Raw genomic sequence first — 15,770 nt, 5'->3', positions numbered from 1 at the left:
ATCGTGCAGCGTTCTCAGAGCAAAGAAGCTGACAAAGCAGAATCCCTCCATCTTTTATTAACCATCACTAACAGCAGGTACCAAGTATAAAGAGATCATTTGTGAAAATCATGGTAATTTCAAGACTTTTGTAATGACTTTTTCCTGGCGTCTTGTATCTCATACTTTCCCCATTTATTGTTTTACTATTTGTTCTTATTCTTGTTCTCTTTGCAGGTGGTGGGCAGTCAGTGCAGATTGTCTGACTAAGCAAACACAGATATTTACTCATTGAAAAAGCTTGTGCTCTCTTGGAGTCACTTTACCACGGAAATCCCAAATATCAAGAGCAAGTGTACAGACGCCTGATAGGCGTTGTGGATCGTACCTCTCCCATAGCCCAACAGTGTGTCCTGCACACCTTAGTCACAGTACAGGTAAAGCCAAATGATACGTCCTCAAGCCTTTTCTTTATAGAAACTTTGGACTCAAGTACCCCTTTCTCTTATACTATAGAGCATAATGATGGAATGAACTGGTGATTACACACATTTTTAAAGAATCTCATTTTGTAAATAAGTGAAAAGAAACAATATGTAGTGCAGTGGTTCTCAACCTTTTTTTTTGGATCGTGACCTCATTTTGTTATCAAAACTTTCTGGCGACCCCAAAGACATTTTTTTTTCTCCGAGAATAACTCTTGGGTCATGTTTGAGCTCAGATATTTTCACTTTTACTGCATTTTAGTTGAACTAGATTCATTTTTTACAAAGGAAAATAGAAATACACTTGTTTAAAAATGTGTTCAAATGTTTTGGTTTTTTTTACTTAAAAATTTCAAATATTAATTTACATTTTTCAGAAATTTCAGGTGAGCCCATTTATACTCCAGGTGACCCCACATGGGGTTCCAACCCCTAACAAACACTGATTTAGTGGCTCTGAATAGATTTATTTCTATACTTTTGTATAATTCCGATCATCTCACACCTGGGTGGGACCAAAACTGACACTTTATTTGTGAATTTTCCACACTCTCTCTTTCAAGTACCCCCCTGTAGTGCCATTGTGTACCCCAAGGGGTACACGTACCCCTATTTGAGAAACACTATATTAAAAAACACTGTAATTTATTTTATTTTGTGTCACAGCATTCTTTGGACAGTCCCTCAGTGTATTGTGAAGCCTCTGCTTAATGTACTAAAGACACAGCACCCAGAGGTCCAGGATGAAGGTAAGGCAAGGCATTCATTAATTTAATTTACCAATAATAATGACTAGCTTAAAAGAGAGCGAAGCATCATCAAATCTTTCCTGAAAGCTATTAAACTCATCTTGGAGCTGCTGAGGTGTGGTGATGTGAAGGTGAAGCTGCTCAATGGGTTAGTGGCTCTGCTGACGCCTGAAAAAGAAGCTTTCAGGCGACAGGACACCACAGATGGTGACATTTGTTATTGCCTTTTTAAAATCTCAAACTTATTTTGCACGTAAATTATGATTTAGTTTTAAATTAACAAGAGCATTATTATTTTTTTTTTTTCAGAGGCTGAAATAATAGTTGGAACTCGTCCTGTGTTTGTGCAACAAGCAGCTGCAGCTAAAGCTATACGGTAAGGACTATGTAGGGTATATATAATATATTGTTACCTAACATAATCCAAGGGTGTGAAACATTGGGTCAGAGGAGATGTTTCTAAAAAGAGATGACAAAAATGTATTGTACATTTTAATGATATTTTCTGCTTAATTTATTACATACCTTTTTAATCCCCACATATTACGGTAGATAATTCAAATTTCTTCACTTGATGATCTCTGTGTCAAAGGCTGCTGGCTGAAGAAGATCAGGTCGTTTCCAAAGAGTGTGTTTCACTAGGTGTGATCCAGAACCTTCTACATGTTATGGGCAACAGAGAACACGCGGATGCACAGATACAAGCCAGCGTAGCATTGGAGGTTTGATGACTGTATAAATATTTAACAAGATTTTATTTTAAACCTGCGTCGCCATGCGACGCATGTACTGTGATTAATAATGGTACACAGAAAACTCATGAAGCCTTTGGTTTTTAGGATTTAGTCATGAAACCACAGCTTTATTCCTTAAATACAAATCTACAATATTCTGCATTTAGAAATAAAAAAATCAATGCAATAGCATTTAATAGCTGTCTCTTCTTCACAGCGCTTTGTCCACTCATTCCCATGCATTGAGGAACAAGTGCAGAGAGTCATGGGCAGTGCACTGTTTGCAGCTTTCATGGTATGTTTTTTTTTTTCAACACAGTAAATGTAAGAATATAGTAACTGCATTTTCTGGAAAAGCTATACTTACTGTGACTGTATCGCCCCGTTCTTCTAGAAGCAGCCTGACACTTTGTACATGACTATGGACGACACACAAGCAGAAGTTCTCCTGTTCAACAAGATTCACGTAACACTGAGTTAACCACTGCAATGTCTTTTTTTTAATTTTTTTTATCATCAAGTAAAAAACATACTTTTTGTTAATTTACATTCAGTTTAATGTATGTGCCTTGAAAGAAAAAAAACTTCACTCCTCCATTTTTGTTCTGAATGATTGCTGTCTCACACAGCTGACGACAAAAATCACATCAAATAAACACAGTTAAAAAATGTATCACATGCTTATCATTTCAAAATAAAATTATTTATTATTTCTGTTTGTTCATTTGAACTTCAGTAATCAGAGGATGTGGGTGTTAATTCTAAATATATTTGTCTTCCAAAATGCAGGAAACACAGTACTTTTATTTATATATGATGTTATTAGGTTTTTTTTTTTTTTTTTTCCCGTTTAACCAAGAACAATGAAACAACAGGGGGTGAAAAAGCTTAAAAAAAACAAAAAAAAAAACAAATACAGAGAAAAAGATGACTTGCACAGTTGGAAGCCAACGAAACAAACTTACAACATAAAATTTAAAAAGTGATAATTGGCTAAAAATGAATTTTAGATAAAGAGAAAATATAAAAGGAAATGATAGTCATTTGAATCATGCTTTCAATACCGTAACTGATTGTTATTTTATATATTTTTACTCTTATTTTAGGTTATTAAAGAGTTGCTGGATAAATTGCTTTGAAAGGTGAAGTTAAATATTTAATTTCATTGTTGCACTTTTTTAAAGTATAGTAATGACATTAAGAAATTAATGTTATTAAAAGATACAAACGTGTTGGGTTTGATACAGTTGTCTGTCCCACGGAACCGGAAACACATTGTCTACGTCATCTGTTTTCTGACAGCTGATTGGTTGAGTAGTGTGGCGGGAGAGGAAGAGACGGACACAGGCCCGGACACACACAAACTAAGTGTTCCTGTGTCACTATGAGCAGGTTGATTAAAAGAAGCAGAGCTGCACTGGAAACAGTGGAAACGTCACACGGAGGAGAAAACACCGAATACCGTCGTTAAAAAGGGTAACGAGGCTTGAATTACTTTACACAGTAGGGCGAGATTTTAACTGCGCATGCGCATTGAGGTTAGTTTTTTCCCTAGCCATGTGACACAAACAAACTAAACCACACTGACATGACTGTGCCTGAATAGTGTCACAACGTGAAATAAATGATCTGTATTCCATATAGGAGACACTTTTTATTATTTTTTAAAGAAAACATTATTTTGCTAACTTTACAAGCCTTTTCTCACCAATTACTGACAAATATCACACATTTTCTGTTGAATAAAAGCTTAAAAAAGATTTGCATACATCAATAAAGTACAATTAGAGATACAGAATATTGTGCGATAATCAGAAACTAATTTTCTTAATATTTTTACCAGATTCAATGTAGATCTTCAATAAATAATTTTAATGATACTATTAAACAGTGTAGGCTGTGCCTTAATACACTAAGTGCAGTGAGTTTGAATGACAGTCGTGTTTTTGCCTTCACAGAAGAACTCAGAGATGCAGCGTCTCTGTACCACATGTTTCCAGATGTGGCTGATGTTGTGCAGCTGCGCTCCCAGCTGCTGAACTGGTACCAGAGGGAGAAGAGGGAGCTTCCATGGAGGACACTGGTACGTCAATGACCTCTGTTTAGCTGCATCTTCCAAGGTCATGTGTCAGTTTTCTACTTTATTTTAACATAACACTGAATGTATTGTGTTTTCAGACTGATACAAGAACATCAGCCTAATATTGTTCATTTCTCCAGTCATTCAATTATTTATCGTTATAAACAATGAAATAGGAAAATAAAACAATAGGAAAATGTTGACTGTAGTTAGGGATGTCCTGATACAACTTTTTCATTTTCGATATGATGCAGATATTGCAGCCTTGCGTATCGGCCGATACCGATATTGATCCAATATCAGCATGAATCATACATACTTTTTTATTTTTATTTTTAATAAAATAATAATAATTAGTTATTTTGTAGTGCGGAATGTTAGAAAAGGTTTGATCAAGTGATGTTACTCAAACAGAGGACAATAGTCGGCAACAGTAGGTCTGAGAAAAACTGACCCATTTATTATTAACCAATTGGTTACATACATTTAACCTTCATCATAATATCTACAGTATTGTATAATTGAATAAATATAATAAAAAATTAGTTGAAGGGAAAATAAATAAATAAAAAATCCGGAAATTTAAATCCAATATCCGATATTCGTTTTCAGGATCGGGACACCCCTAACTGTAGTATTAGGAAAGTAATAGAATATATTTCACAATAATAACGTTTTAAAATCAGTACATTACTAGCATTATGTAATTTTTTTGATTGATTATGTCTGCGTCCTTTGATATTCCTTTTGTCCACCATTAGCATTAGCAATGCAAACCCTAATCCTGCTTTTCTTCACAGGCTGTGACGGAGTCGGACCTCAACATAAGAACCTATGCAGGTTTTAAAACTGTTCTCCTCATTGGTTTATTCTTATTAACTCCATCATGTTGTTTCCAAATGACCTGTTTTCTTTTTTCCCCTTGCAGTTTGGGTTTCTGAAATCATGCTGCAACAAACCCAAGTTGCCACTGTAATAGATTACTACAACAGATGGCTGAAGGTGAGGTTACTGCAGTGATGGTCAGTGTGTCATGCCTCTGAGGGTGTGTGTGTGTAACTTGTGTATCTAATGTTGTTGTACTGCAGAGGTGGCCCTCAGTGAAGGATCTTGCGTCCGCTACGCTGGAGGTGGTTATGGATAAGTTGATTTTGAAATTCTTTAAACGTATTAAATTTAGACAAGTTTGTTAATTTGCAGGAGGTGAACCAGATGTGGGCGGGGCTCGGTTACTACTCCCGCGGTAAAAGACTGCACGAAGGAGCCCAGAAGGTCTGTGAATAGGATCGTTACACGCCATCATTGTTTGCTCCATAAGATGTCAAAAATATTATATAGATAGATAAATGCTGAAATAGGAGTTTGTTAGATAATGCGTTTCAATTTTGTTCTCTACATCAGAGTTAGGATCCAATGAGAGATGTTGTTCCTGAGCTCTTCACTGTTCTTAGTCACCATTAACCAACTAGACGCTTCTTTATAGTCTCTGTCAGGGCTGGGCAATAAATCGATTTATTGAGTTTGTACACAAAAACGATTTTTATTTTTGTAAATTCGAGTTTAAAAAAAAAAAAAATTATATATTTATTTATTTTTCCCCACCACAGTTTTTTCGGACTTTTTCGCTTTCCGTCCATGTGGGTTACCGTAGCACGATGTGAGCCAGCCCCCTCTTTGTTTACATGTGTTTACCCATTGAGTAGGCTATATGTGTGCCACAGACATGTTTAATTTTTTATTCGCACTATGCTGAGATGGTAAGGGAAGAGTTTATTATTTTTTTTAATTGTAATGTAATATGTTATAAAATATGTAGTTATCTGATTTCTTAATCAGAAAATTGAAGCTACTGTGAAGTTATTCTATGCATTTTAACTCTTGAGGACAATCACAGCAATAAAGTTGCACTTTTGGCAATACATCTGATGTCTGCAGTCATTTTTAAGTGCATTCAAAAAAATAACTTGAATTTTTCTTTAAAAAAAATCGAGATTTTTTTTTATTTTTTAGGCAAAATTGCCCAGCCCTAGTGTCTGTATTGTGCTTCAAACAGACGACTTAGAAAATTATTCTAATTCAAAATGATTGAATCATTATTAATATGAGATAAAGTTTGCAGTAAAGTAACATAAAAATAAATAATTTGTATTAATGATCAGAAAATAGTGAATTAACATGCAAACATTCTGAAAAAGAGGAATTCTCCACACTTTATACAACCCTTAATTTGTTCCCTTTAAATTAAAGACAAATGGCTGCTACTCACTTGTCCATTGTTCTAATTCAAGATAAAGAGTCAGTTTAATAAAGTGCCGTTAAAAGTATTTTTATTGGCTCATGTTGATGAGCTGTATTCATTTACCAGTAACCATAAAGTCAGGTTGTTATTGGGACGTCACTGTGTGAACAAACCAGGTGACATCTACAGGAATTTAATTCCCACTAAAATTAAAAAAGAGCAATTTCTGTAAATGCTATTATGGTAGATATCCATTCATATTTCAAGTTCTTTAGCCTTTTTCTTTTTGTTCTTTTGATCCATCCATGATTAAACAGCTAAAGTAAAATAATAAACATAGGACAAATGCAATGCTTATATTAATAATTAATCAGGATTGAATACGTGTTCAAATACACATAAAATTATAATACATAATTAGAATAATCAGCTATTTATACACCTGATTAACAAGTTCTTTACCTTATCCCTGAATCCTGACTCTTTGTTATATAAAATACTTCCTATTTAATTAGGCAGTAAGTTGTATGAAATGGATTTAGTCTAATGCAGGGCTGTAAACAGAGTTTTGAATGTATTTCTCTTTGGGCACTTGTGTTCTTTCAGGTTGTGTCTGAGCTGCGTGGGCAGATGCCTCAGTCAGTTGACCGTCTGCTTAAAGAGTTACCTGGAGTGGGACGCTACACTGCGGCTGCTGTGGGATCCATCGCACTGGGAGAGGTCTGTGTATATCATTATTTCAATTTGTAGACAACAGCAAACTGACACAGTATCTTTTTTGTTGTCAAGGTTACCGGCACCGTGGATGGGAACGTGGTCCGTGTGCTGTGCCGCCTGAGGGCCATAGGAGCCGACTGCACCAGCCCTGCAGTGACAGAAGCCCTTTGGTGAGAGAAACGAACATGACTAAAGGCTCCTGGATTAGGGCTGGACGATATGGACCAAAATTCATATTTTAATGTTTTTTTTTCTTAAAATGAGGATATACGATGTAAATCTTGATCAGTTTAAATGAAATAAAGTCTAACCAGAAAGACAAGTCAGGGTTAAATAATAATAAATATGCTGATGTAAGATGCCACACAGGTTAAAATAAACATCACGGTGCTTTAAGATTGTTAATTATAATAAAAAAAAAATTTCTGCGTGTAAAAATGACAGCAAAAATTACTCAAAATTGCAAACAAAAACACAAATTGACAGAGAAACACAGAAAAGAACAACACAATACTTAATAGGACAATAAAATACATGAAAGGAGAAAAAAATACACAATGGGACAACAAAAAATACACACACACACACACACACACACAAAAATAACCCTACAAAAAACAAATAAAAGGAGAAATACACAAAAGAACAACCCAGATACAAAAAAGCACACAGAGTAAAAAATGCACAAGGGATAACACAAATCCAAGAACAAAATACATAACAAAAAAAGGACTCAGAATAAAAGATTACTGAAAAATACACAACAAAATACACGAAAGGAGAAAAAAATACACAATGGGACAAAGAAGACTACAAATAAACTGAGAAATAAATACAAAACAATACAAATACAGAAAAGGACACAAAAAGAGTAAAATGAACAATGAGACAACAATCCAAGAACAACATACATAGCAAAAAAAAAATACACAAAACGACTCAGAAAGACATCCAAAATTACCGAAAAATACACAAAAGGAAGAAAAAAATACACAGTGGGACATTATTAACAAACAGCTGCTCAATATTAGTTACTTTTGACTTTTTTAATCTCTTGTAAGGGACAGCACATGTGAGTGAGTCTGTAGTGTGGCTTGTTTAGGGGAAGGTCTGTTTTTGGACGCACTCAGAAATCCATCTAACTGTTCTTTTCTGTTCTGAGTGAGAGGTAATAATAGCAGCAACACCTAAAACGAGTATTTTAATGCATAATAAGCTATAAATAAAGAATGTATCGATATAGGCGATATTGTAATTTTCGATATCGTTAAAATAAAAAAACTCTATATATGTTGAATTTTGATCTATTGACCAGGCCTATCCTGGATGTGTGTGTGTGTGTTGTGTTTCAGGAGTTTAGCTAACACACTTGTGGACCCAGAGAGACCAGGGGATTTTAACCAGGCCATGATGGAGCTGGGAGCGCGGGTGTGCACTCCTAAAGCACCAGTGTGTAACCAGTGTCCAATCCAGACCCACTGTCGCTCCTACCACAAGGTGGATGGTCTCTGCTGGAGCTGCTCAGGCTGTTGTTCTTGTTGATAAAGATAAAAAAAACTGACTTGATATAATGTTGTGTGTGCAGGTTCATGTCAAACAAGAGCAGAACTCCAGAAAGCTTCTGGGGACGCCGTACTCTAAGACGTCAGTCCTTGGTGACATAGAGGACTGCAGTGGGTCTCCATCCTCCTTTAGTCATTCACACAACCCCCCCCCCCACACACACACATCCTTATTACTGTAACATTAGTGTTTTTATTCACTCTGCCCAGCAGTAAACAGCGGCACGTGCAGCCTCTGTCCGTCTGAGCCTTGGGACGATGAGTTAGGAGTTCAGAACTTCCCCAGGAAACCGACCAGGAAGCCGCCGCGAATGGAGCGAACGCTGACCTGTGTGGTGAGCAGGTCTGGAGGGGACGGAGAGGACGAGGTCCTGCTCCAACGTAGACCCAACAAAGGTCAGTGGACAGCAAATCAATGCTATTTACTGTAGTTTCAGTCAAAATGTAGTCATCAGGACTATTTCAGTTTATAGTCTAGTTTTAGTCAGCTAAATAAAATTTTGATTTTAGTTGACTTGATCTGTTACAAATATATTTAACTAAAATATACAACAGAAGAGTTTATGCATTCAATTATGATTTATCAACCTGGCATAGGATGGTATTAAAGGGGACATATCATGCTAAATCCACTTTTTTAGCCCTTAAATGCATTTTGTTGTATATTTAGAGTGTTTAGAAGTACCGAAAAGTTCAAATTTGTCTCTTCAGGTGCTCCGTAGATATCTTTATATTCTGTTTTGGTCATATTTTTTAATCTGTTTCGATTTTTCTATTCTCTATTACATATTTTGAACTATTACGTCACAGTATTTGCAGCGGAACTGCCAAATTAGGACATCGACTCCAGGTCCAACACTTCGAGCAATCCGCCATTTTTATTTCTCGCTTTTATTTTGTAGTCCAAGCTCAAGGATGCCAAAGTTACGAGAGGATAAGTCAAAATGTTCGGTTGTTGGATGTAGTAACCCACACGCTTCATTACACCGTCTCCCAGCATCAGAACCTTTTCAAAGTGCCTGGTTGAGTTTTATTTTTCACAGAATTGTAATCCACATCTGTGGGTAAGGTCATTTTTGTGTGCGCGAAGCACTTCAAGGATGACTGCTTCAGCAACCTCCACAGTATAAAGAAGGATTTGCTGAAAGACTTTGTCTGATTGAGGGTTCAATTCCTTCTATCTTTGGAGATGACGAACAGAGCACTTCGGTAAGCTGTAAATAATGCTAAAAAGTGTGATAAGACGTCCCTGTCATTGTTTTGTTAGCATTAGCAGTTGCACCGTCTTCATATGTTAGCGCTGTGTGCTCGTTTTAGATCCTTGATGATATGGCCTATGTGATTTAATTTAAGTCTAAAGTTTTCATTAGTCATTTCATTTTGCCGTTTTTGTCTCCGAAAAGACTGTATTAAAATGCATTTTGTGACGTTAGCTTGGTGCTAGCTCACTTGTTAGGGTTCTGCAGGTTCATCATCTTCATTTTCATCTCGCTCCACCGGGTCCGACTCTGGCTTCAACATGTAAGGCTGGATGGACAAGTCTTCCGTTACTGACATTTTGTAAATAACGTGTGAATAAACATTTTCTGCGCCGCTAAATAATCGTATCTCTTCTATCAAACTACAAAAATGGCCGAACAGGGTAGAGTTGAACCGAGTGTCACTCTGCAACCTGGAGAGGGGGCGGGGTATTGGAGTGGTCTCATTTGTATTTAAAGAGACCGCATCAAAACGAGTTGCTCTCAGAAGCACATCAGAAAAGGGTAGAAAAGGAGTCTGTGGAGCTATAATAATGAGGAATTCAGACCCAAGCATTGCAGTTCAGCTTTATATAGACCACAACTGTATGATTTATATGTAAAAAGGAAGGACTTAAAAGCATGATATGTCTCCTTTAATGTTAATGTAAATACACAGACAGATTAGATGTGATCAATGTGTGAGACCATGATCACATTCTGATTGGATTTGTGACTAAATTATAGTTTAGTGCAGTTATTTTCAACCACAGGGCCGCGGCCCATTCTTGGGCCACTGGGCCGCAAAAAACGTTCATTTCCGCACCTGTGGGCCTCAATGCAGCTTCCCACCACTTGGTGGCAGTGAGGCGTCAATCAGTTTTTGAACACGCTTCATTAAGCTGCAGCAGAAGAAGACGGGTGCAACCTTTTGGCAGAAGTTATGGAAAAGTTTTTAAAACAAAATATTTATTATTATTATTTATTTAAATTCTATTTACAGTTTATTTATTTAATTTGATACTTATTATTTTGAATGTATTTATTTTATTACCAAATGATTTCATTTTTCAGAATTTTTCATCAAATCAAAATATTTTGGGATTTCTGATTTTTTTTTTGTTAATATTGACTATTTGTTCTTGTAGCAACTTGATTTGTTCTAATTGCTCACCTGTTCAATGTTGTTGTATGTGCAGGTTTACATACACAATAAAAAGAAATGTCTTTGAGATGATCACAGTGTATCATATCATTTATTTTGTAAGGTTTTAGCTTGTTAAATTGTGATTTAGTTATTGAATACATATCAAACCAGGACTTGGATCAATTGATATGAAAAAGTTAATATTTAAATGGGCCCTTGGGCCACTTTGTATTCGGAAAATTGGGTCCCGAGGTCAAAAAGGTTGAGAACCCCTGGTTTAGTGTATATTAGTTGACGAAAATATCAATATATTGTGATATATTTCTAATTCACATGTATTTTTGGTCAGTGTATGTTTTGGTCTTTGCATTTTTCGTTTTGAAAAGGATATTTAAAAAACCATAAAATGACTGGTTATTGGACTTTCATTTTAAAATTCTTTTCTTTATCACGGTCGAGAAGGGATGAACAAAACTTTTTTAAATAAAACAGTTAATTTTCTTTTTCTAAAAAACAAATAAATTAAATGTTAGAAGACTGAAAACAAAAAAACACCTATTTTTCATGTTGTGCGGCTGGAAGTTGCTGATTTCAAAGTAAAACCACATATGAAGGCGGAGCTATGTTTCAGGCAATCATGTCTTCTTTTCTGAGACACACTTTTTATTGTTTTGAAACACAACATAAAGAAACCCTGTCTCTATCCTAGCACAGAGCTTAAAACACGCTCTTACTTTGAAAAACGACAACTTCCGGCCTAACAATATCAAAAATGGTTTGTTTTTTGTGTGTACGTCTTCTATCGTTTAATTTTTTGTTTTGTTTTTTTTAGAAACCCAGAATGAAAATCAACTGGTTTTTAAAATGTTGTCGATCCCTTGTCGACCCCTAATTTTTGAATTTTAAAATGAAAATCAAATAACCACAATTGATTTTCGATATAATTTTTTGAACGGAAAATCAAACGACCGAACCATACACTGACCATTTTTGATTAGTCATGGTCTCGTTCTTGTCACTTAAATAATGTATTTGACGAAAACTGACAAAAATAATTAATTACGTTTAGGGATGTAACGATTAATCGTAAGGCAGTTAAAAATCGATTCATAGGTATAACGATTCACATCGATGCTGTGAAAATTGAATCGCAGTACTTTTTTTAACCAGCAGTGTTGGCGGCGAGTGAAATATGCTAATACTTTCTTTCTGGCCATCTTCTACTCTTAAACATATTCATAAATGATTCCTTACCCATTTAGCACCGAAATAATATCTGTAATATTATGTGAATATCTGTAAAAGTCACGTTTTTCTATTAGCTCTGTCTGCTAGCGTAGCATCTCTTCTTCACTGCAAAATATCTGCATGCCAACCGACCACTGGGTTACTAGCGCCCTCTGCTGGTTCAAACAAATATCTGACCTAAATACAGTAAAATGACTTGTTTTTTTTGTTTTTTAAGTCCAATTGTTAAGGCACAAACTACATTTTCAGTTGCACTTTTAAAAAGAAAAAGAACTATTATGCAGTTTTGTATTGTTTACTATAGAACCAGAATTTAAATAATAAACTTCTTCTTCATTTGTATTATTCCTTTATTTATTTCATTCAAGATTCATTTTTAGTTAAAGTGCATTGTTTTGAATAGTTTATCAAGGGATTCTTTTGACAATGAAAAATAGTGTAGTATTTTCCCAAAAAAAATAAAGGAATATTTTTCAGTCATTTATATACAGTCCCATTTTGTAAAATAAATCGTGTGAGAATCGTATCGTGAACCCAGTATCGTGAATCGAATCTTATCGGGAGTTGAGTGAATCGTTACATCCCTAATTACGTTATCCTGTAATGTCGTCTGTGCCTCCATGTTTTCACAGGTTTGCTGGCAGGCTTGTGGGAGTTTCCCAGCCTTCTCCTGGATGAGGGAACCTCAGAGAGGAAACAAAAAATGGCGCTTAGTGATGAGGTCAGCAGAATACTGGGTACCCACCTCAGTGACACCCTACTGCAGTATGTGGGGGAGGCAAGTTTCACTACAAGTTTTAATCAAACCGTGTGTGTGTGTGTGTGTCACCAAAATGCCCGATGGATGCAACAAATAATTAAAGCAGTCCTGAAATATGAAAGTAAATGTGTTGCAAAATAGGAGAGCTTGTAGAATGTGATGTGAGAACTTAAATGGGGAGAAAATGTCAACTTGTGTGTACATTTTACGTCACAAATGAAGGGAAAACGTGTGAGTCTGTGGAGTTCAAATTTAAAACCCCACGAAAATATTCATACATGTGTGATCTGAATGTGAAGTCACAGGAAAAAATCTTCACAAATGTGTAGACTGATATTTACACAAATAAAATGACAGCTGCACACTTGTAATTGTAGGTACAAATCTGTTTTGCTATAGACGTCTCGCAAAATGTGTCGCAAAACTCAAGCAGCGCGGTTTGATACGAGAAAAAGTAGTTTGCACATCTGTAGCGGCAGATTTAAGAAGTTCTAACCAGAGAATGATAAAGATAAGATAAAACTTTATTGATTCCCCCAATGGGGGAAATTTAGATGTTACAGAAGCTCCAAAAAAACAGGGAAACAGAAAATACAACAGTATCAAACAAAAATACAATAGAATTAAATAATACAAGGTATAATAGGCACAAAAAAACGTGAGTAAATATTGTATTACAAGTTTGCAGCAGTTATTTTATTTGTGTACATATCATTCTACACATTAGTGAATATTTATCATGTGACTTCATATTCAGATCACGCATGTGTGAATATTTTCCTGGGGTTTAAATTTTAACTCTGCAGCTTCATATGTTTTCCCATCATTTGTGACAATAAATTAAATTTCTCACGTGTGTGGATTTTTTTTTGATATATATATACACAAGTAAACATTTTTCCATACAAGTTCACATTTTTTCCTTCAAGTTCTCACATCACATTCTACAAGCTCTCCGATTTTGCAACATATTTACTCGGGGTGAGTATTGGCAAGGATGTTGCAATACGATACGTATCACGATACGATATTATCACGATAACACAATATATTGCGATTTTCTACCCAGTTAATATCAAAATTAAATGTAGAGATGAAAAATGAAGTCGCTGTATATGTTCATCAGAAGATATTGATCATTCAGAGGACAAATTGAGTCAAAACCATTTGCTTCAAAATATCCTAATTATTATTTATTATTAGTGTTTTTGCACATTTTCAGTGGGAAAAAAAGAAAATGCAGTTTTACACACTGCCATCATAAAATAAAGTGCAACAAGTAACTGTTGCAACACATTGAAAGCATTGTAACCACTGTAAGGGTGAACATACAGGATAAAGTACACTGAGTTACTGACAATGCACAAAAATAAGTACAAATGTATCCTATTGTGTCAGTTTGAACACTGATCTGAACAGATCATATGAAAATAAAATGCCTGTGCAAAATTTACATATTGTGCTTTATGTCACTGAACACACTGACCTGAAAAGTATGAGAAAAATAAAGTGCGCAAAAAAAAAAAAATTGCGATATATCGTGAAATAATTATTTATTATTTACCTTTGTATAAGAGACCTGTAGCAGTATTAGTGATAAAGTGGCTTAAAAAGAAGCTGTTATTGTTGGTACATTTTTCCTGTTATTGTTTTTGCAGGTGGTTCATGTGTTTTCCCACATTCACCAGACCTATGTGGTCTACAGCATGTGTTTAAAGGAGGCTGATGCACATTCACACACTGGAAACACACAGTGGCTCAGCCATAGGGCTCTACAGGAAGCTGCTGTTTCAACGGGACAGAAAAAGGTGTGTGTGTGTGACGTGTGTGTGCACATTTAATTTTTTATTACCTTCAGTTAGTCTGTAGTGAATGCCACTCATAGACGAACTACTCCATATTTAAAAATCATCTGCATGTTCCTACCGTGATGAGTGACCATGATAACTAGTGTGTTCATCCTCCAACAGATTTTAAAACTTTTTAATTCAGTGGACACGAGAAAAGAAAAATGCTTAAAGGTGAGAATCTCAGTCAATGTCGAAATCATTTAAAATAAGTTATTGTGTCCTTTTAATACGTTTGTCTTGGTTTGTCATAGAAGGAGAAGAACAAGAAGAAATCACCAGTTTGTAAAAAGCCCAGAGTGGGAGGAGCAAAGAGTGGCGGTAGACAGCTCTGTCTCACTTCTTTCCTCACCAGCGTCAAAGACCAGAGTGTATGAAAATATACGTGTGTGTGTGTCACTGGGACATCTGTGTGTTATAAAGAGTTATTATTATGGTAATCTGACAATAGTTTTTAACACTGTTACACCTGTGAAACGTATTGACTGTATGTGTGCGCTTTTACACATTAAATCAAGTTGAATTTGCTTTTATTCAAGTATCCATACATCTCTCACTTCTGTCCAGACTTTTTTTTTTTTATATCCATTGCTGTTAATATGGATTGTAAATAACACGTCATTCTCTTGCTTCATATTTATGTAAACATTTGTTGTTATTAATTAGGGATGTCCCGACACAACTTTTTCATTTCCGATGTGACACCGATATTGTAGCCTTGCGTATAGGCCGATACCGATATTGATCCAATATCAGCATGACTCATACATACTTTTATTACTTTCTCTTTTTTTTTTTCTTTAATAAAAAAAATAAAAACTTATTTTGTAGTGTGGAATGTTAGAAAAGACTTGATCAAGTGATGTCACTCAAACAGAGGACAATAATCAACAACAGTAGGTATGAGAAAAACTGACTCATTTATTAAACACATTTTTACCTTCAACATAATATCTACAGTATTCTACAATTGAATAAAATCAAT

At 35.3% G+C, this 15,770-nt stretch overlaps 2 protein-coding genes across 2 annotated transcripts in view; both read left to right on the top strand.

Annotated features, from left to right (window-relative positions):
- The window catches only part of armh1 (armadillo like helical domain containing 1), a 3,960-nt gene extending 1,510 nt beyond the window's left edge, over positions 1-2,450 (top strand). Inside the window, 9 exon segments of the mRNA XM_028444043.1 lie at positions 1-72; positions 74-147; positions 251-433; positions 1,131-1,213; positions 1,301-1,420; positions 1,538-1,589; positions 1,806-1,935; positions 2,165-2,242; positions 2,342-2,450. The exon segment at positions 1-72 is cut by the window's left edge and continues 55 nt beyond it. Coding sequence (XP_028299844.1) covers positions 1-72; positions 74-147; positions 251-433; positions 1,131-1,213; positions 1,301-1,420; positions 1,538-1,589; positions 1,806-1,935; positions 2,165-2,242; positions 2,342-2,428 — 879 coding nt within the window. The 3' untranslated portion in view covers positions 2,429-2,450.
- A 424-nt stretch (positions 2,451-2,874) lies between these two features.
- mutyh (mutY DNA glycosylase) lies at positions 2,875-15,341 on the top strand. Its single transcript, XM_028444003.1, has 16 exons — positions 2,875-2,886; positions 3,375-3,423; positions 3,906-4,030; positions 4,828-4,867; positions 4,956-5,029; positions 5,116-5,157; positions 5,228-5,299; positions 6,873-6,986; positions 7,056-7,153; positions 8,336-8,480; positions 8,569-8,656; positions 8,759-8,941; positions 12,811-12,956; positions 14,597-14,746; positions 14,909-14,959; positions 15,043-15,341. Exons 1-16 carry the CDS (start codon positions 2,875-2,877, stop codon positions 15,160-15,162), a joined length of 1,509 nt encoding a protein of 502 aa, XP_028299804.1. The 3' UTR covers positions 15,163-15,341.
- Positions 15,342-15,770: the final 429 nt, after the last annotated feature.

Source organism: Gouania willdenowi, chromosome 4 (genome assembly GCF_900634775.1).
Source record: "Gouania willdenowi chromosome 4, fGouWil2.1, whole genome shotgun sequence".
Taxonomy (NCBI): Eukaryota; Metazoa; Chordata; class Actinopteri; order Blenniiformes; family Gobiesocidae; genus Gouania; species Gouania willdenowi.
This window is presented reverse-complemented; position numbering and strand designations above follow the sequence as displayed.

Coding starts and splice junctions, on each gene's coding strand:
- mutyh (XM_028444003.1), top strand. Junction 6,987..7,055: donor GATCCATCGCACTGGGAGAG/GTCTGTGTATAT, acceptor TTTGTTGTCAAG/GTTACCGGCACCGTGGATGG. Junction 12,957..14,596: donor TACTGCAGTATGTGGGGGAG/GCAAGTTTCACT, acceptor TTGTTTTTGCAG/GTGGTTCATGTGTTTTCCCA.